This window comes from Lissotriton helveticus, chromosome 4_1, assembly GCF_964261635.1.
Source record: "Lissotriton helveticus chromosome 4_1, aLisHel1.1, whole genome shotgun sequence".
Lineage (NCBI taxonomy): Eukaryota > Metazoa > Chordata > Amphibia > Caudata > Salamandridae > Lissotriton > Lissotriton helveticus.
In genome coordinates, this window is record NC_136063.1 from 475,658,117 (window position 1) to 475,679,629 (window position 21,513).

The window sequence follows — 21,513 nt, forward strand, 5'->3', positions numbered from 1 at the left end:
TTGTTATGCACAGGGATATGGTTCATATAAAGGAAACCCTAGCGTTAGGTACCTCTACTGACGAAAGGGTAGTCCCTACTGAAATAATGAGGGTACGAAGATTCTTACCTGGAATATAGCGGGCCTAAAAAATAAATTAGATGATACCATATGGAGACATTTTTTATGTTAAGCAGACATCATTGGGCTGCAGGGATCATGGTATACTGAGAACTTGCTATGCTTAGATGGTTATACCACTTATTTTCTCCCAGCAATAGCCTCAACTATGGGGAGGGAGAAGGGTGGGTTAGTGACCCTGATTTCTGTAAATATTACGGGTATTCACACTAAATTGGATACAGGTTCACCCTACTGTTTAGCAGTGCAAATTTCATCCACTTATGTTGGCACAACTCTCATTGTAAATTTTTATAAATCTTTCGGTAGAGTCTTTCCTAATGAACACCTTGTCAGTCTGAATTATTTTCTTGATTCATATAAAGAGGATAATACAGGACCGGATGGCGTCCCAGCAGACCTTTTTAAATCCGATGTTAACACATGGTCTAAAGTATTTTATAATGTTTTTAATAAGGCTTGCAAATCAGGACTGCCGGACACATGGTTTGAATCAGTAATAGTTCCTATTTTTAAAAAGGGAAATAGAATGGGACCCTTGTTGTTACCGACCCATTTCCCTTATTGATTCTGCTGTTAAGGTGCTTGGAAGGGTGGTATTAAGTAAGCTCACGGGGTGGGTGGCTGAAACCAATACCCTTTCAGGTCTGCAATTTGGTTTTAGGAAAGGAAGGGGCACAATCGATCAATGCCTCAACTTACAACTCTTTATCGGGAAGTATACAGTCGCCAAAAAGGACACACTATATTTAGCTTTTATGGACCTTTCCTGGGCCTTTGATCGAGTGAATAGGTCCAAATTATGGGCGATGCTTCTCCATCTTGGCGTGGATAAAAACATTGTGTACTTCTTTGCTGATCAGCATAGGGATCTATCTGCCACCGTGAGATACGTCCATATGGTTAATTGTACAGGGAAGATTCACATTACCAATGGTGTTAGGCAGGGGTGCATTTTGGCCCCCTGCTTTTCACCCTTTATATTAATAATTTGGGTCCGTTTTATCCAAGGTGTGTAAGGATATACCAAGGGCAGGGAAACAACCAATTCTGGCAATGCTGTACGCAGATGACGCCGCCCTTTTAGCACGTACAGCGGTAGGGTTGCAAATCCTTTTAAACTCTTTGACTGTTTTTATGAAATCCATAGATCTTAGTGTTAATTTTCTAAATCACATGTCATGATGGTTGGTACCAAAGTAAAAAGGGTAAAAACCATGCAATGTGAAGGGAACGTGTTGTCTAGGGTCTCTACTTTCCCATACCTAGGCATCATATTTGATGTTAAAGGCACATGGTCACCCCAAATATTAGCAAAAAGAAATGTTTTGGCCAGATCCACCTCAGTCGTCCTGGGTTTTGCCCGTAAACTAGGAGCCAAACCTATGCAAGCGCTTCTAAAGATATATGGTGCAAAATGCATTTCCCTTGCAATGTATGGGGGAGACCTTTGGGGCTTTAAGAATGTGAAGGCAATTCAAGTGGTGGTGGAGAAGTTCTTGAAAAAGATCTTATCTGTCCTTCAATCCACATCCGGTTACATTGTCCATCAGGAGTGTGGAGTTGGCTTTGTGGAGGAACAAATAGCTATTGCCCCACTTTTAAAATGGATTTCTACCTGGCTAAACCCTGAATTGGAATTGAATCAGGAAATCCTCAGAGACTGTTTAGTGCTCGATTTTGGGTTCCGTATCCCCTGGTTGAGTTATCTTCATAAGCTATCAGTCAAACTGGGGCGACCAGAGTTGTTTAACTCGCCTCAGAAGCTGGTGAAAGGGGATTTTAAGTGGGTCAAGGAATCGTATAAGTTAATGGCTGATATGGTCAGAGAAGAAAGAGAGCTGGTTAAGCCGACTGTAAGAGCTCACCAGTTGCTAAAAACATCATGTGCTATTGAGCCATAGCTGACGGTGTCACTAACTCAATCCACCGCTTTTTATTACTCAGATTCAGGTTGAATCAATTTCGTCTCCTCCTTGCTGGATCCCCGGGGTGGAAAAGGGAGGAAGATTTGGGGATCTGTTCTTGTGATGGCTTTTCTGCTAAAGACGCAATGCACTTTATTTTTTTCTGTGAGCACTTTCTTCATATTTGTAAACGTTTTATTATCCCTATTTTAAAAGACAAAGGCTTTATAAAAGTTAAACCAGCCCTCCTCTATCTGCAGCTGCTTTCGAATGTGTGGGAGATTTTTAATATTGCTAACTTTCTTACTGCAGCAGTTAGATTGAAGAAGAAAATTAGATGGGAATAGCCTACGTTATGAACTAGCCCGAATTAACTGAATCTAAGAACATTTTTAAATGGCAATATGGTTTTTAAAAAAAGTATTGAAAACAAAAAAACGTTTTATGATATGAAATGTTGAGTATGCTTTTATGGTTTTAATATGAACCGAATAAAGTACTTTTGACTGACTGACTGGGTAGGCCTAGATGTGGGTCCTGTGCACACTGTGTCACTGGAACCAAGCTATACTTCGCTTGTGAGCTCTAACTAGGGTGAAATCAGCACTGGATTGCATGTGTTCTGGTTCATGTAAGATCTGACCTGGCAATTCGGACTGAACTGTACCCAGTGGAGCAGAGTCAAGACTGATTTTCATATGGCGAACCTTACTGGAAGGACACTAGAAACTAGAGATTTCTGAGCAGTCTCTCTACACAATAGTGAGTCACTGCCAATGTAATTGCTAGTTCAGCATTAAACAAACATGCTTGTTTAAGGTTCTTCCAATACTTTTTGCTATGTTGAAATGCCTAAGTCACACTGACCTGGAGCAGTAAATCTCAGAACAGGTACACAAAGACAATCTAAGTCTTCCCATGGAATTCAATATTCAAACAAACAGTACAAGCTGCAGCATGCACATTTTATTCGTCCTAAATCCACAATGAAGACATGTGGTAGGTTGAGTTGTGCTGATCTTTTTGCAGAAAGTATGTGATTCCTACCATTTTGGCCTTTGAGTATACTTCTGGAACAAAGTGCACAGGACTGTTGTGTAGCACTACATGAGGCAATTGTTTACATTTTATAGACTATCTGTGTTTTGCTGGTCTCTCTCGTGCTGGCTCCCAGCCATTATCCTTGTATCTTCTTGATCTAGTCTTAGGGGTTGATTTAGAGTTTGGCAGATGAGTTACTCTGTCACAAATGTGATGGATATCCCTTCTGCCTCATTATAAGTGCCATGGGGTATAATACAGAGAAAGTGCTAGACAGCACGAAGTCAAAGGCCATGCTTATCCAGCCTGTCTATTAGTCCAATTGAAAATTTGATCTAAATACAGCAATGAATTTATTAGTTACCTCACGTTCTATTGGAAAGCAAATGGGCTGCCAAACTCTCTAGCCAGAGACAACAAAGCAGCTTTGTTATGAATTAGCAAGAGATTACCTTTTTGCAAGTGCTGCATAAACTGATGCCAAATTCATGCATGAAGGAATGTGTAACAAAACCTCAAAGGTAAAAGTAATATTTGCGAACCAAGTTAGTTGGTACCAAGAGTAGACTCACATCTAATCCGTCACTGCCCCCACCAATTGGAAACAATTGCATAGAGCATGAAGTACAACGGCAAGAGTGTCATGGGTCCTTGGAGGCATGAAGCCAGTGATGTGCTTGGCACAAGATGATTCATACCTCTTTTAAAAACACAACTTGGTACCATATTTAGACTGACAACTTCCTGGCTGCTCTTGACAGACTTCACGATATCCCGGACTCACCATTACAATTATTCATGTGATTGCCGCCGTGCCCCAAGAAATACAAAATAGCTGACCTGGGGAACTCAGTGAAGATAGTTGTCGTTTTATTGGCATTACTTAATTAGCTTCCATTTCAATACACTGAGCATGCAGTTCAAAAGAGCTCTTCCATTTCAAAGCAGACTCTGTCTGACAAATTAGGTTTTGAGAAATGCGAAAACAGAAACGTAAGTCATAGGTACATGCCCCCCCCCGCCCATGACTAGGCTTAACATTGAGTGTTGAGTAATAAATGCATAAAATATCACCACACAACCTATGCTGTTAATTTTTTTTAAACGACTCGGAAAAAAATCGACTTCAGCCAGACACTGCCTCTGGGCATTGTCGCTTCCTCCTACAAACAATCTTCTGTTTTATTTAGTATTCTCTCATTAACCGAATGAACATATTGTTCTCAAAGAGCAGCCTGCCTCTCAATCTAGAGGTAAACTCCCATCAATCTGCTCAGGCAAGCAAGCAAGTGATGAAACAACTACAGTTATGACGCTGTATACAGCAGCCGATGCAATGGGTCCAAAAGAGAAGAAGGACTTACCTATTACCACCAAGGGAACAGTCAGTGGCGGGTCTGCTGGGAGAGTGCTTTCTTCCACCAAGGGCATAGTGTCAGGTGTTCCTCCAAAGGCTATTGTTAATAAGCTCCAACGTGGTCCCAACTGGCAAGGGCCACTGCAGTTTCTAAAAGGGAAAACGTGGTTACTAAACAATTATTCATGGTCATATACATCTTGCAAAAGAATGGAGTGTTTATTAGGATAAAGAAAAAGGCAAATATAATTAGGTTTCAATCTACATGTCCATTCCAGTCAGAGAGCATCTATGAGTGAGTATTTTAGTATCGCACTCATCAAGAATTACAACTAATTACTAAAGATATTTTTATATTTCAACAACTTGTTTTTTCAAGGTTATTAACATACGCATGCAAGAAAAATTATCTTTAGTAATCCTATACTGTTATGTTGTCATCCTATTTTGTTAACTTTTCTCCTTATGTGTTCCAGTTTCCAACTCTCGTTTTACAATTTAAATTATGTTTCAATTTTAAACAGAAGGGGGATGGGAGCACACTGCTTCACCTCCCAGCACAGTTCGCCCCTTAGCATCCTGCTAAATGCAGTTCAGTTTAAATGCTTACTTGAATTTTTGTAGAAGTGTTTCACCTACGTTGGTACAGGTTAGTGCTGTTAATCTCTAGACACATGTGTTTCTGGATATTATCCTTTATCAGTAGAGATAACAACGAAATTCAAATTCATCTGGGGTTGCTGAGAGCTGCCACAAACACTTCAACAAAAACTCAAGTAAGCATTTAAACTGAACTGTATTTACCAGGATGCAACAGTGGAGCAAACGGGGCGGCGTCCAAGATGGCGGAGTGAGGACGCCGTGGAGTGGCAGCCACGCTGGAGGCTCCCTACTTACCCTGCTGACGGCTATTCTGAAATCAAGAAGACGCTCTTTCTAGCGTTTTCCGAGTAAACAATGCTACCAGATACAAGATACAAGATATAAGATACAATGGAAAAAATATTAAAAAGGACTTGAGCGTTTCAACGAGAGAAAAGTAACTCACCCGTAATTCAACCGGATTTCTCTGTGCCGACTCAATCTATACCGGCTACCGGCTACTGGCTACCTCTGTTTCTATCAGGTTGGTGCGGCGGATGCTGTGGCTGTTCCGGACCCCCCTGCAGATCGCTCGGCACGTGATCCCATGGCTGGTCAGTGGGTCGGTGCTCGGTTGCTCTGGGCTGCGTCCGCGGCGGGGTCTGGTGTTGAAACCTCCGCCGCCGCTGCTGCTGCCTGTTTCGGCCACCACAACCCCCCTTGCAGAATCTCTGGCACGAGTGTTTCGAGGGGAGATGGCACCGAAAAATGCGCCTAGAACGACCCGCGCCAACAAGAACGCTGTTGTAGAGGTGGCGGCTGCTCCCCCAGCGCTCACATCGGCTATCACGACCAAGACTTCCACTGATTTTGCAGCCGTTACAAGCATGCCGATTACATCGCCTGGAAGAGCTGACCCACTGCCTTCGGGTAAGCAAGTGCTCCGGTCGCCTGTACTCATATTTTCGGATGCTTCTGTTACCAAGGGCGCCGCAAAGAATGGGTCATCTGGGTCTATCACAGGCAGCATTGGAAGCGATGAAGCTCATGGAAGCAATAATGTTGCCATTCTCGCTGAGCCAACAGGGTCCTTGGTGGTTGATACTGTTGACCCGGCACAGGGTCCGGATAGTAACTCTAAAGGCTCTCAACTAGCGTACAATGAGACTGATATTCTTGAGATGGAGGGGGCTCGGATAAAATTAAAGGTACAGTTCCTGAGGAGGAGGGTCGGTGTCGGTGTTGGAAACAATTCTTCTGCAGCCTACAAATTCAGAGGGCGATCATACTCTTACTCATATCACAGACAGCTCAGAGTCAGGTAACCCCTCAATGAGGGTACCTGATAAAATACTAACACCTATTGCGGGTGGAACTGACTCACTTGTTGTTCGCCCATCTGCTGTGGGGGATGAGGAGGCAGGTGACGATGGCTCTAATGAGGAGTACGAGGAGTTTGTTGATGAGGAGCTCACCAATCCCTCTGCAGACACAGTCAAATTTCTGGCGGACAGAAGAGACAAGGCTAAATTAAAGGCAAAAACTAAAAATAAGAGAGGGAAAGCCCTCACCACTGCGAACATGCCGGCTCTAATCCCCGCCTCTGCCCCGAGGAAGATTCTTCTTATCGAAAAAAGCCCTCTGAGGAAATGGATACAGGCAAAGGGACTTGTGAAAAATACGACTTTGCGACTGTCAGGTACTAGCCCTACGGACCTCGATTCCTCTAGAAACTGTTCTGCTCTACTGGAGGGCCCCCTCTCCCAACGATAACGATAATACTCTTCCAATGCCTTCCATAAATATTATTTCGCCAACACTATTGCCCAAACTACTCCTAGCAGCTGTTGGTTCTGACCAGACCCCCCCCACGGCGGTGGTATCTTCAAGCGAGTCAATATCAAACAATACCAACTACACTTCTATCCTAATAACTTCTACTCCCCCAGTCTCATCTGTACCTGTGATATCTGATACATCAAACGTAGCTTCAGCTGCAGCCACTATGGGAGATCAAGAGGCTATTATCTCTCCCCTTGATATTATTTTACAAACTTTAACTAGTCATCGCCTGGAGGCACAAGAACATTTTTTGCAGCTGCGGGAAGACAACAGCAAGCTACAGAATTCTCTTCAAGAGATGACTCTTAAATTGGGGGGGGGGGGTCTCACAGGAAATTGAGGATCTACAACACAGGGTAGTAAATATAGAAGGATCAGCCCGCTCAGAATTTGCTTTGAACCAGCATGATACTCAGATTATGTCCTTACAGTTGAAGGTTAAAGACTTAGAAAACCGCCAGAGATGATCAAATCTGAGACTCTTCGGCATACCGGAAGGAGCAGAAGGGTCAGACTCTAGGGCTTATGTTGTAAAGTTATTTCAGAAGGCATTCCCATATCTATCCGATTGGGATTGGGATTCCCAACTCCAGAGAGTCCATCGTTTACCCCTAGTTCAGAGGAATAAGGAGAGCAAATTCCCTCGTCCCTTTCTTATTCATTTTCGTATTTTTTTATTAAGGCAGGCAGTCTCGTTAAAAGCACGCCCTAACTCTCCTGTTACAATAAAGATTCTGTCTTTTTTCGTTCGTTCTGATCTTAGTAAGGCTACCATGGATAGATGTTGGAAGCTACGTGAATTCATTGACCCATTTAAATATATGGGGGGGGCAAGTGTTCCTGCAAGAGCCTGCTCACCTTAAGGTTATTAAAGGTGGTCAAATATACTTTTTCACTGATGAGAGGGAAGCCGAGACCGCGCTCTCTAAATTTGGTTAACCAAAAGGGAAGAGAGGCTCAGATATGTTGTCTAGAGGTTAGATCTGTTATTTCCTTTCTTTTCTTTCTTTTCTTTTTTCCTTTCCCTCCCATCCCTATATCTTGTTCTGTCTTTTTTCTGATCCATCCTATTTTCCTCGTACCAATCTTCCCTTATTCTCCTTTCCATCATTCTTTTCTTTACTTTGTACAACTATTATTGGTCTCCTCTTCGCCAGTGGGGTAGTAGGGTTAGCCTCCGGCTGCTTCTCTCTGTAGCTGCCTATCCAGCGGAAGCAGACCACAGAGTGGTGTCCCCGCCCGAGGGGGGAGAGGGAGTAGGGAGAGGGGGGTGGGTTTTCCAGGTTCTCCGGGGGTGGTCTTGCGTGGGGGGGAAAAGTTTTCTGAAAAAAGCAACACGAGAAGGAGATCCGTTGAAATTGATAGGAGGGAGACATTTATGGGGGTTTTTTTGCAGAAGGATAAAAACTGTATAATTTTTTTGAATGTTTTGGTTAAGATGTTTAGCCTGGAATGTTGCGGGTCTTAATAGCAAGAATAAAAGACTACTTGTTCAAGAAGAGTTAAGACTGTATGATCCACATTTAGTTTTTTTATCAGAGACTCATATCACCCAAAAAGATAGGAAGTTATTGGGCCAACTTGGTTACGATGTCATAACATGTTCTGCATTACATGCCTCAATTAGAGGGGTTGCTATCCTCAAAGACTGATGACTCAGTGCAGAAACTCTTAAAACTGCCTTTGATAAAGATGGAAGAAGGGCTATTGTGCAATTGTCTATTGAAAAGTGTAAATACATACTCTGTGTGGTCTATGGGCCAAATTCTGATGTTTCTACCATTTTTGATCGATTAAATATGGAACTTTTGGATTGGGAAGGGGAACTCATTATCATGGGAGATTTCAATTGTATAATAGATTACCAGCAAAATACTACCAGACAGGGTGCTTTTCAACGTATGCGCAAACCACGTGCTTCGATCTTAGAAATAGGCCGCATTCACAATATCAGGGACATTTGGCGTAGTATCCATCCCAATATTGCAGGTTACACTTACTATTCTGCGCTCCACAAATTATGCTCCCGTATTGATATGGCCTGGGCTACAGATAGTGTTTTGAACACTAGCTCTATCGAGATCTGCCCACGAGTCACTTCAGATCATAACCCTATTTTGCTTACGTTCAATATTCCACAAATCCATCCGGGCCCGAGGATGTTCTCCTTCCCCAGGCACTTATTATCAGACTCAGGGTTCATTTTGCAGCTTAAATCACATATTATAGAATTTATCAAAATTAATCTCAACTCCACCTCATGCACTATAGTTTGAGATGCCTGTAAGGCCAGTATTAGGGGGTTCACCCAACAATTTGTCTTCAGACAGAATTCTGAGCGTCGTAACACAAATAAAATCTTGACCACTAATATTATATCACAAGAACTATTATTGGCTGATGCTTTACGTTAAGACTCTCCCAACGTGGTCGAATTAGGGTTAAAATTAGTGCATTTAAAATCTACTCTAAAAACAATACTTAGGGAAAAAAGTAGTGTGAAAGTACACAAATTCCAAATCTCCCAATACGAGAATGGAGATAAAATCAGGAAAATCTTGGCCTATAAAGTTGTGGACGATAGAGCTAATACCCTGATCAAAAGTCTCAGAGGCTCCAATAATATCATATACGATCAGCCGGCACAGATATTAGACCGATTCGTGGAGTTTTATAGCACTCTATATACCCCAGAGAATTATCACAGTCCAGCTAGTATACAAGATTACCTAGATAGTAATATCAAAGAAAACCGATACATACCCGGGCTAGATCAATTGTCTGATCATTTCACCCTGTTAGAGATCAGGCAAGCTATTCTTTCCCTACCTTCGGGAAAAGCAGCAGGGGAAGATACCCTCCCAGTAGAGGTATACAAAATCTGTATCGATGAATTACTACCTCTCTTTCTTCAGGTTATTCGATCTATTGGTGAAAATGGGAAAGCCCTGAGCTCCTGGAATATTGCCAAAATGGTATTCTTTCTGAAAAAGGGTAAACCTGCTGATGAGTGTGGGTCATATAGACCCAGCTCACTTATAAATACTGACGCTAAAGTATTTGCAAAAGTTTTGGCCACTCGATTGGCTCCATTTATACCAAAAATTGTCGATCCACAGCAACACAGGTTTGTAATTGGAAGGGATACTACAGCCTATATTAATATGGCCATAACCGCATTTGATATAGCTGAGACGGATTCCACCCCACTTGGTATGATTTTATTGGATGCCGAGAAGGCTTTTAACCGAGTGGGGTGGGATTATCTCTGGTCTGTAATGACTACCATCGGTTTCGATGGACAATTTGTCAGATGGATCCGAGCTTTATACGATAATCCTATAGCGAGAATTAGCTACGCTGGGTTGACTTCTTCTACTTTTGCCATATCTCGGGGCACCCAGCAGGGGTGCCCTTTGTCACCCCTGCTGTTTGCTCTCTCAATGGAACCTTTTCTTTATGCTTTACAGTCACAGCCTTGAATAATTCCTATTAGATCTGGCTCCCACTCCCTGAAAATTACTGCATATGCCGATGACATCGCTATCTACTCTACCGATGTTGTAGAGGCATTACAGGGGATAACTGCCGAGGCCAGTAGATTCGGAGCCGTTTCCGGATATAAGTTAAATATAAACAAAACACAAATAGTTGTAAACTACACACCGTTGGTAGCTGTTTCTGGGATCTGCAAGATCGCACCTATTTGGGTGTCAAAATTTCATCTAAAATCAGTGAGGTCATCACAATTAACTACGATGCCTTATTAAAAGCAACTGTTCTGTCTTTAAAAAAATGGCATAAGCTTCCCCTAAACATCATCGGCAGGATTAACCTGATTTAAATGAAAGTACTCCCCAAATTTCTTTATTTATTCCGGTCCATTCCACTAGCACCCAGAAACTCTTTTTTTAAGAAACTTGATGGGATATTTAGTAGCTTTATTTGGAGATACAGGAAAGCCCGTAGGTCCATGGTGTTACTTAAAGGTTCTTTAGATAATGGGGGGCTCAATTTCCCTAAATTCAAACTATATTTTTGGGCTACTTTTCTCTGTCGTCTACGTTGTCTGCTTAATACGGACACTCAACTTTATTTTCATATTATCATGTTAAATTCAGACTCCAATATGTTTCTGCTAAGAGTCAATTACCCCATTTATTTTAAAAGGGTGAAATTCAAGCCCGCTAGAGATACTGCCAAGATCTGGTTTAATATCTTGGCATTCTGTAAAACCTCTTTTTTTCATCCCAAATTGCAGTTATGGGGAAATCCGGGTCTTCCTGGGATTTTTAATGATGGTATGGCAAATATATGGTCTGCTCACGGCATAAAAACACTAGGGGAACTATTTGGTATTCACGGTTTTTTAGACTTTGAGGCACCTAAAAATGTATATAAATTGTCTGAATCAATGAGATTTAAATATATTCAAATTTATGATATTCTTATACGTAAGATGAAAATACGTGAAATCCTGGATTCCGATATTTGGAACTGCTTTTACTCACTCAAGAATAAATCTTTACTTAGCGAAGGATGTAAGTGTCTCAATGCTTATAAAATCAGTGACTGTTCCAAACTAGCGGAGAAATGGAGCACTGAGTTGGGGTTCAATATAACTTCTAATAAGATTGCTTCCTCCTTTTCTAACATTAATAACCTTGTCCAATCTTCGAGCCTAAGACTACAGCAATTTAAAACTACATGCATGCTATATCATACACCCGAAAGGATCTCCAAGTGGTTTACAAACATTTCTTTTAGTGATCGTACGAAATGCCCTAAATGCGATCTAGTAGCGGCAGACTTAGAGCATATGCTGTTTTCTTGTCCGGCTCCGACTGAGTTTTGGTCAGTCCTGGACAAGATCTTGAAACTGACCGCAGATTTGTCAGTCATTTCAAAATTTGATGGACGGATGTTCAGTGAAGGTGACAGAGTAAATTATTCTGTCGGCCTGACTACAGTACTGGGGAACCACAAGGGATAAAAGAGGTAAGAAAATCGCTGGACAAAGGGCAGTGAGTAAATCATAATTTTAAGGCTACATTTGAGAGGAGAGACAGGTTGTGTTCTCCTTCGGCAGCAGAGGTGAGTAGCAATGGAATGTGTGCCAACAGGCTCTTATCTCTGAATAAAGGTCTGGTGGTAACTGCCAAGCTTGCAGGGCAAGTGTTTCAATCCTGCAGGGATAGGACTTGGTTTCAAATTAGTAATCCAATGTTTCATAAGGTACCTATACCCATTTGGGGAGTACAAAAACTTTTTTTTGTAACATCCTTCAACTCTGTGCACTGAAAAGACTTTTAGACCATATAGATGGTTTTAAGTGTAGTGTGTTCCTTCTGTTTGATCAGTTCTGATCTGCAGTTATCGCGTTGCTTCTATTTCTGAATGTTTCTACGGCAACAGAATATTATGTGACAGATGCGAACAAAATCCCCTGAGGAGATGCCAGCATATCACCTTAAACATCCGTCAGATATGATAGAGTACTGCAAATGAAATAGAAATCTAATCACAGTAAAGAGTCATTTCAGGGGAGATTTACCACTGTTAATTCTCTACAACAGGCACAGTTTAGCTGATCAAGTAGTCATACTGTCAGAGACCTCCCAGAAGAGATTTGAAATCTGCTACTAACATCTGTACTGCCAGGTCTTTGGAGAATTCTTGTCTCTACCAATGTCCTCCCATGAAGATATACATTCTGTGTGACTGGGAAATCCTTCCAAAGATGGGTCAGTACTGGGCCAGGAATATTCATGTGTTGCACAAGTTTGTTCAAACCCCTTTCCTTAACCAATTTATGATTGTGTAACGGACATAAACTTGCCCTGGAAATTACAGACCCATAAAAGTCTAATTGACAACATACAAAAAATGTATAGCATGCAAATTTTAACAAGGCTGTGGGACTGGATCTCGTCTGGGCAAATGTTAATACATCATTTTTAGGCGGGATTCAAACCCATACTAGTACAATCTATCAGATTATGTGGATTCTGTTCATCAAATGGAAGAATGTAGCTAAAGACCAGTGGTCTGTTTTTGTTGCCTTCGTGAACATCTTTGCCACATTTGATCTTGTTCCGAGGGCAAAACTTTGGAAGGTTTTGAAACAGATGGGGGTGCCCATGTGTCTCCAACACAGGCTTTGTGTACAGAGTAGTTGTACATTTACACACACACACATTATATATATATATATATATATATAAGCTCGCAGGTTGCCCTTCAGGTTCGGGGAGCACTGCCAGGAACAACAATGCCATACGGACTCATAGTTCAGAAGTCGCGGCCTGACGCGTTTCGCTTCCTTGCTTTCTCAAAGGCCGTTTTCTGCTTTCCCTCGGCGATGCGCGTCTCACTAAAATACGAAGATGCCGTCTGCTGATAGGCTGCAGGTTCCCACTGTATTGTGGTATTTGTAGTGAGTCGCTAATTTACCCTTGATGGGTGCCAGGTTCCAAAGATCGCTGATGCCTGCCCTGGATGGGCCCCCTGAGCTAGAGAGTCAATGATATCGGCGTTGATCCTCCTGAACTGAGCTGGGCGATTTCCCAACTCAACGGCCCGCTCAGAATTCAGTAGTGGTGCTTCCCCCGCGGCAAGGCATGCCGCGTTGTAAATAAAAGCTCGCAGGTTGCCCTTCAGGTTTGGGGAGCACTGCCAGGAACAACAATGCCATACAGACTCAATAGTTCAGAAGTCGCGGCCTGACGCGTTTCGCTTCCTTGCTTTCTCAAAGGCCGTTTTCTGCTTTCCCTCGGCGATGCGCGTCTCACTAAAATACGAAGATGCCGTCTGCTGATAGGCTGCAGGTTCCCACTGTATTGTGGTATTTGTAGTGAGTCGCTAATTTACCCTTGATGGGTGCCAGGTTCAGAAGATCGCTGATGCCTGCCCTGGATGGGCCCCCTGAGCTAGAGAGTCAATGATATCGGCGTTGATCCTCCCGAACTGAGCTGGGCGATTTCCCAACTCACCGGCCCGCTCAGAATTCAGTAGTGGTGCTTCCCCCGCGGCAAGGCATGCCGCGTTGTAAATAAAAGCTCGCAGGTTGCCCTTCAGGTTCGGGGAGCACTGCCAGGAACAACAATGCCATGCAGACTCAATAGTTCAGAAGTCGCGGCCTGACGCGTTTCGCTTCCTTGCTTTCTCAAAGGCCGTTTTCTGCTTTCCCTCGGCGATGCGCGTCTCACTAAAATACGAAGATGCCGTCTGCTGATAGGCTGCAGGTTCCCACTGTATTGTGGTATTTGTAGTGAGTCGCTAATTTACCCTTGATGGGTGCCAGGTTCAGAAGATCGCTGATGCCTGCCCTGGATGGGCCCCCTGAGCTAGAGAGTCAATGATATCGGCGTTGATCCTCCCGAACTGAGCTGGGCGATTTCCCAACTCAACGGCCCGCTCAGAATTCAGTAGTGGTGCTTCCCCCGCGGCAAGGCATGCCGCGTTGTAAATAAAAGCTCGCAGGTTGCCCTTCAGGTTCGGGGAGCACTGCCAGGAACAACAATGCCATGCAGACTCAATAGTTCAGAAGTCGCGGCCTGACGCGTTTCGCTTCCTTGCTTTCTCAAAGGCCGTTTTCTGCTTTCCCTCGGCGATGCGCGTCTCACTAAAATACGAAGATGCCGTCTGCTGATAGGCTGCGTGGGCCTATCAGCAGACGGCATCTTCGTATTTTAGTGAGACGCGCATCGCCGAGGGAAAGCAGAAAACGGCCTTTGAGAAAGCAAGGAAGCGAAACGCGTCAGGCCGCGACTTCTGAACTATTGAGTCTGTATGGCATTTTTGTTCCTGGCAGTGCTCCCCGAACCTGAAGGGCAACCTGCGAGCTTTTATTTACAACGCGGCATGCCTTGCCGCGGGGGAAGCACCACTACTGAATTCTGAGCGGGCCGTTGAGTTGGGAAATCGCCCAGCTCAGTTCGGGAGGATCAACGCCGATATCATTGACTCTCTAGCTCAGGGGGCCCATCCAGGGCAGGCATCAGCGATCTTCTGAACCTGGCACCCATCAAGGGTAAATTAGCGACTCACTACAAATACCACAATACAGTGGGAACCTGCAGCCTATCAGCAGACGGCATCTTCGTATTTTAGTGAGACGCGCATCGCCGAGGGAAAGCAGAAAACGGCCTTTGAGAAAGCAAGGAAGCGAAACGCGTCAGGCCGCGACTTCTGAACTATTGAGTCTGCATGGCATTGTTGTTCCTGGCAGTGCTCCCCGAACCTGAAGGGCAACCTGCGAGCTTTTATTTACAACGCGGCATGCCTTGCCGCGGGGGAAGCACCACTACTGAATTCTGAGCGGGCCGTTGAGTTGGGAAATCGCCCAGCTCAGTTCGGGAGGATCAACGCCGATATCATTGACTCTCTAGCTCAGGGGGCCCATCCAGGGCAGGCATCAGCGATCTTCTGAACCTGGCACCCATCAAGGGTAAATTAGCGACTCACTACAAATACCACAATACAGTGGGAACCTGCAGCCTATCAGCAGACGGCATCTTCGTATTTTAGTGAGACGCGCATCGCCGAGGGAAAGCAGAAAACGGCCTTTGAGAAAGCAAGGAAGCGAAACGCGTCAGGCCGCGACTTCTGAACTATTGAGTCTGCATGGCATTGTTGTTCCTGGCAGTGCTCCCCGAACCTGAAGGGCAACCTGCGAGCTTTTATATATATATATATATATATATTTATATATATTTTTATCTCTTGAGTACATGACACTACATCAATACAAACAATGGTGTTCCCCATAAGGTGCATCTCTCTTTCGTATTTATTTATTTAATTAAAATTTTATTTTGGGAATGAAAGTCCAATAGAGGTACAGTTAGGGGGGAAAAAATCATATGCCTTAAAGGAAATTTACCTTTTTCTGCATTTGCCAGCTTTGTAGTAGTAGAGAACACCATAAGAAGCCCGGCGTCCTACATGTAGGTAGATAATCCTAGAGAGTTTAAAAGAATCTTAAAGACACCACTGTCCCAGTTGGTAAATATCGATCCCTTATTCTTTTTCATTAAATATTAAAAATATAATTAAATATTTTAATAGTAGGAGATAGCTCTGGGGACAACACAACGAATTTGACATGTATGTAGTCAAATAACAATAAATTAAGTATTTAACATAGGCTAGGGACGGGACTTGCTAGTGAGCTAAATTATGGATACATTATTTTGCTTTACAGTAATAATAATGTATTTAATAGTGAATAATAAACATATTGTTGGTAAAGGCTAAGGCTAGGCATAAGTGATAAGATAAAGATCATAACGAGGTTAAAGTATTGATGAATTGGTAGTAGAGGTAAAGCAAGTGAGTTAATAGTTAATAGATCAAGACTCACGCAGCCATCCATCAGTGCAAAGGAGGTAAATGGAGTTATTTAAACCGATTGGGACCTGATTCCAAATGGATTAGTCACAGATGTCGGAATTGCCAGATTTACAACAAATACAACTCCACACAATTTTCCCCTGATCAAACTTGGTGAAAATGTCCGAGAAATACATTTACTAAATTTCAAAATATGGGGAAATTGGTGTGGATAACACTAATTCTGTGTATATTCCCTCATTTTCCATGGGAAAACTGATACTGGGGATCTTTACTGCACCACCTGGTGTCTGCATTTACTGGGAGAAGTAATTACAACACCCTTTCCACATCCCATTTGAATCAGGGCCTTCGAAAGCACAGAAGTGCAATATTTTGTATTACATGAAAAACAAAATTATTACAATAATAACTATTATTAAGAGTGTCATCTGAATAACATCGTTTTATTTTTGAGGTAACTATTATTAGCATGGGAAATTCATAAAATCAATAGGTTTGGTGCAGTGTCTGAATGTTCCATTTGAAACATATGAATATGTTAGATTTGAAACAAAGTGTCTAACATGTTTCCAATGGACAGTGGCCCAAATTTGTTTTTTAGTTTAACCAAGACTGAACATATTCACCGGGGGAGCAATTAATGCAAACCAATGTACTAACCAGTGATGCAGAATAAAAGCCCTGGAATAAAAAAACAGATTGCATTTTAATTCAAGGCTGTCTGAGATGGGTAATTCAGATATACCAGCAATTTCAAGGCTGGCTACAAGGTCAAACGGGAAGGCAAGTTTGTGTCTGGTAGAAAAATAAATGTTTCAGGTTGAATGATTTCACTAATAGTGAATGTGTTACGTATTCGCGATAAGTCGTTTATAACGAAACAGCGGTCGAAGGAAAGAAAGCTCCTTTAAGTGGATTTTCTTCTTCAATGCAAGCAGCATTCTTACAAAGGCAGTTGGTAAACGTCCAAAAGTTTGTTTAACAGCACTCTGCGTGTATATCCGCTCAACGCTGGCCCTGTGACGTGACATCCGCTCAAGGCTGACTGTGTCAGGAGAGCGGCTGTTCGTTCATGCAGCGGCCTGCTGCACTTTGAAGCAATGCAGGGCGGGCCGCAATGCCTCACAACACTAACCTGCCAGCACGCAGCATACATTTCAATCCATTTGGTATTTTGTACATTGCTAATCGTCGATTTGTATTGCTGTTAATTAAATGACTGTCAGTTCGAAGGCCCTTTTGGGGAAAAGTAGCTTCTCGTGATCTAGTTCTGCTTCCAAGGTTGTTCCTTTGGTGAATGAGTAAGAGATCTGAAAGTGAGCTGATGGCCGGCACCAGACATAATCCCTGGAAATTGATGTAAGTCTTTTTGAATCACGCTCCGGGGCTGCAACCAGTGTAGCCGCACAGGGGAGAGCGGGAGTACAGGCCATCTGTTGTATTCCAAATATGTCTGACTGACTACAGAACCGAGAACAGAGGGTTCCATTCGATTCCATATGTTATTGCCGAGGGCACCCTTGTGACACCAAACAAGCATTTCCAATGCCAATCGGTCTGACTGGCTGCCAAAAGATGTTGTATGGTCATGTGAAGAAGTAAAGAGCTTGGGAATTCATATGTATTTGTGTGGAAGTAAAGAACTGTAGAAGTACTCTTGGTGTAGGCTAAAATGGTAATGTGACCGACACACTGTCCAGCCAGACCTAAATATTCATGTGGGTTGATAAAAACTGCCCTCCTCCTGCTGCTAGAGAAAAACGAACAAAAATGCTCTTCTTTTCTAAGTAGCATTACAATGTCACGTGTGCATCCCTGAAAGTTCAACTTCAAGCAGCTGAATTAACAAAATGATCATGTGTGTGGCATGCACCCACTTTTTTATGAAAGCACACAACTTCTGCCCAATTAAAAGATGTACTCCTGGCTTACAAAGTGTGGGTGGAGCCAAAGTCCCTCTCTAGTAATGCTCTCATAAGTGTCTGGTGACAGTTGCACTGTCAAGCTAGGCCATAGAAACCTCTTGAAGGTTCAACCAGCATATCTTGCTTTGACGAGAGAATAAACTGTGGCAAGTGCAAACTTTTCAGTTACTATGCAATCATCCAAAAAGCATGGGCAAAATATAAACCACTGCACACCTCTGATCTAAGGAATTATAGGCACAACAGTTGGATGGGTCCCTTTGCAAAGGCTCTTTTATAAAACAGCATGCTTAAATGAAAATTTGCTTAACAAAGTTGTAAGAAGACCCCGTCTCCACCATTTAATTACTGAAGTAGGCTATTGTCATATATACTTTTAAAAGAAGAAATGCACACTTCATAGTCATCAGTAATGTCAGAGGAGACAACAGAGCACCCCTTAGCCTGACACTTGGCACCCTGCTGCCACCAGTTTTACAGAACCAGAACAAGATAAGGACGGGCACCAATGGGAAAATAACATGATTGCTTCTTCTGGACTGGTCGACTACTTTGAGAACTGGCCACACTACTATGTGATGAGTGTGTCAGAGATAGATATAGACATTCTGTACAAAAGTATGGCCAGAGCTACACCTGATGGTGGTTTGGAGCTGTGTTTGACAGTACTCGGGTCTCTCGCCACTCCTAATGTAAATGCAGAGCTCATAGAATGCGCTGTTCACCAGGCTGTAGAGTTCCAGGGAATTCTGCAATATATCCATGATTGCCTGTCTTAACACTGGTTAACAATACAAAAAATGACATACTGTTTCATACTACTTTTCAGACATTCCAAAGTGGGGCCAATTATGTGTGTTAAAGTTACCCAATTTAATGATAATGAATTTGCGAATCTGCTGCAGAAGGGATGGGCTGACTTGGCCTTGCAGAATTCAGTCTTGTAAGCTGAAGATCACAGCAGTTGGCTGAGGTGAGCATGAGTTTGCTAAGCCATTGCTGACTTTTTTCATCCAAGGCAAAACTGCGGTCCTGGTATGTGCCTCTCTAGTTAGCATGGACAAAATCAAGGTCCTTTACCCTTCGATTTCAGACTTCGAATTCACATCACCAACATGAAATTACTGACTTTACAGTCAGAAATTAGAAATTCTAATTCCTAAAATCATGTTTTTTAGATTCTTTGAACTGCAAATTCCGTTTATGTACGAGAAAAATCATGACATTAGGTTGGTTTTCTGTAGTCCTATGTAGAACTCTGGGTTCTACGGCTGAGAAGTAAACACGTGTTTTATTGGGATTCTAGTGTACACTCATAAAGTCATAATCTTCTCAAATGTTTTTGACGGCTTATTTGCAAACTTACACATAGGCCTCATTTTAAGATACTCGCAGAGGCACTTCCACCAAGTCTTGGCCGGGGGGCAGATGCAATTGCAGTTTTTTAAAATGTATTTGATAACAGTGGAGGTAGTAGTAATGTGTTCAGTGGAATAGATTCTGTGGTGTGCGCTCTAGTCTGGGTGCGCATACGCGATGACGCGATGACGCACCAGACTAGAGCGGAGAGGGCGCGCATGCGCACAGGCTAGCGGGAGAGAGGCGCGAAAGCGGAGAGCGGCAGTTGGCGACCGGAGCTGGGGACAGTTAGACGCTCGGCGCCCTTAGCTTAAGAATACATGCATAAAATGTATGGAAATAAATCTGGTTATTCACTATACTGATTCAGAGTGTTCTGTGGAGGAAACAACATTACAGTGGCGACGAGGCTGGGACTTGGACACCACCCGGTGCAAGGACGACAGCAGACACCCCCACAGCCACCCTCAAGAGTCAGCAAGGCTAATCACCGGCAAAGAAGAGCTAAAGGGCGTGGCAGCAGCGCAGCATCAAAGCAATAAGCTGAACATCAGCCACACAAGTCAGGTCAGTGTGGCCCCAGACTTCAGGAGCCCCTAGGCTGCAACCTGGCAACCAAGGGAGACTCTCCAGAGCCAGAGAAAAGGGGGGAGAGTGCACAGTCGGCTCACAGTGCGAGAAGTACAACCCCAGGGAGCCCAAGGGGCCCAATTGACACATCAGGGAGCGCAGGAGTGTCAGGTGAACCCACTCAAAGGAGGGTCCAAGAAGGAAGACCTAGAGGTGAGGGAAGAATGGCGAACCAGGCGTCGGCCCTGATGGCTCCAGTTCCGTTTCTACCGAGACCAGGTGAACCCCAACTCAAATGGGAAGATTGGAAAGATTATTTCCTAAATTACATCGAGGCCCTGGGTGATGAAAGCGAAAGTGAGTTCACGCCGGAAAGAAAAAAGAGACTGCTTCTTCACAACTTAGGCCCAGAAGGGGTGAGAGTGTTTAAGAACCTGGTGCCCAAAGAGAGGGGTGCAGCGGAGACGGACGTGTTTGCAAATGCGCTAGATGACATGGACTGCCATTACCGCCCAGCGGTCTGCGTCTCGATAGACCGCTATAACTTCCAACAGCGGAAACAGGAGGCGGGAGAGTCCATTGACGATTACGTGGCAGCCCTTCGCCGTCTAGCAATCACATGTAGGTATGGCAACCTGCAGGATGAGTACATTAAGGACCAGATTGTAATGCACACCACCAGCAGGTCGGTGCAAGACAAGCTGTGGGCAATGAATGAGACAACCCTGAAAGAAGTGGTGGCGATGGTCAAGAAGGCCGAAATGTCGAAGAGAGGTGCAGACGCGGCGAAAAGGGAAAGTGGCCCAAGACAGATGGTCAACAAGATTGAGGAGGCACCACAATCCAGTAAACCCAAAAGTAACTTCGGGGACCCGAGGAAAGATATGAGAGGAGCTGGGAAACAGGTGACTCGCTCTGGCCAGGGATCAAAATTCGCATGCTACAGATGTGGTAGTGCAGCACACGCGGCCCAGGACCGGCGTTGTCCCGCCTTCCGCGCCAGGTGCTCGTTCTGTGGGTTGACTGGCCATTTCGAAAAAGTCTGCCGAAAGAAAGGGGCGAAGTCCATGGTTAAGTGCATAGATGCAGCAGCGGCCAATGTAAGTGAGGAAGACGAAGTGGATGATGATGACCTAGTCCTGTGCATAGAGGACCAAGTTTTGGACGTGTCCGGCAAGCGAAGAGACAAGCCCCGCACCGACATGCTCATAGGTGGTGTCAAAGTACACGTGGCCGTGGATTCTGGATCCCCCTGGACCATTGTACAAAGGTCGATATGGGAAGAGGACTTCGTGCCTGCCATAGGTCCTGACTTGAAGCCGCCGGACATCAGACCCATCTCGTATACCGAGAATACCATCCCCCTGGTTGGGTGCAGGGACTTGGAGTTCGAATTCCGAGGACGGTCAGCCACGTGCACCCTGTATGTAGCTGAAAAAGGCCCATCGGTACT

The 21,513-nt window shown here is 43.8% G+C and overlaps 1 protein-coding gene across 4 annotated transcripts in view; it reads right to left on the minus strand.

Annotated features, from left to right (window-relative positions):
- Positions 1-21,513, minus strand: part of OSGIN2 (oxidative stress induced growth inhibitor family member 2) — a 160,056-nt gene that overhangs the window by 111,641 nt on the left and 26,902 nt on the right. For all 4 annotated transcript variants that reach the window (XM_078685596.1, XM_078685598.1, XM_078685597.1 and 1 more), the window contains one exon: positions 4,433-4,575. In XM_078685596.1, coding sequence (XP_078541722.1) covers positions 4,433-4,499 — 67 coding nt within the window. In that variant the 5' untranslated portion in view covers positions 4,500-4,575. The remainder of the gene's footprint in view (positions 1-4,432; positions 4,576-21,513) is intronic.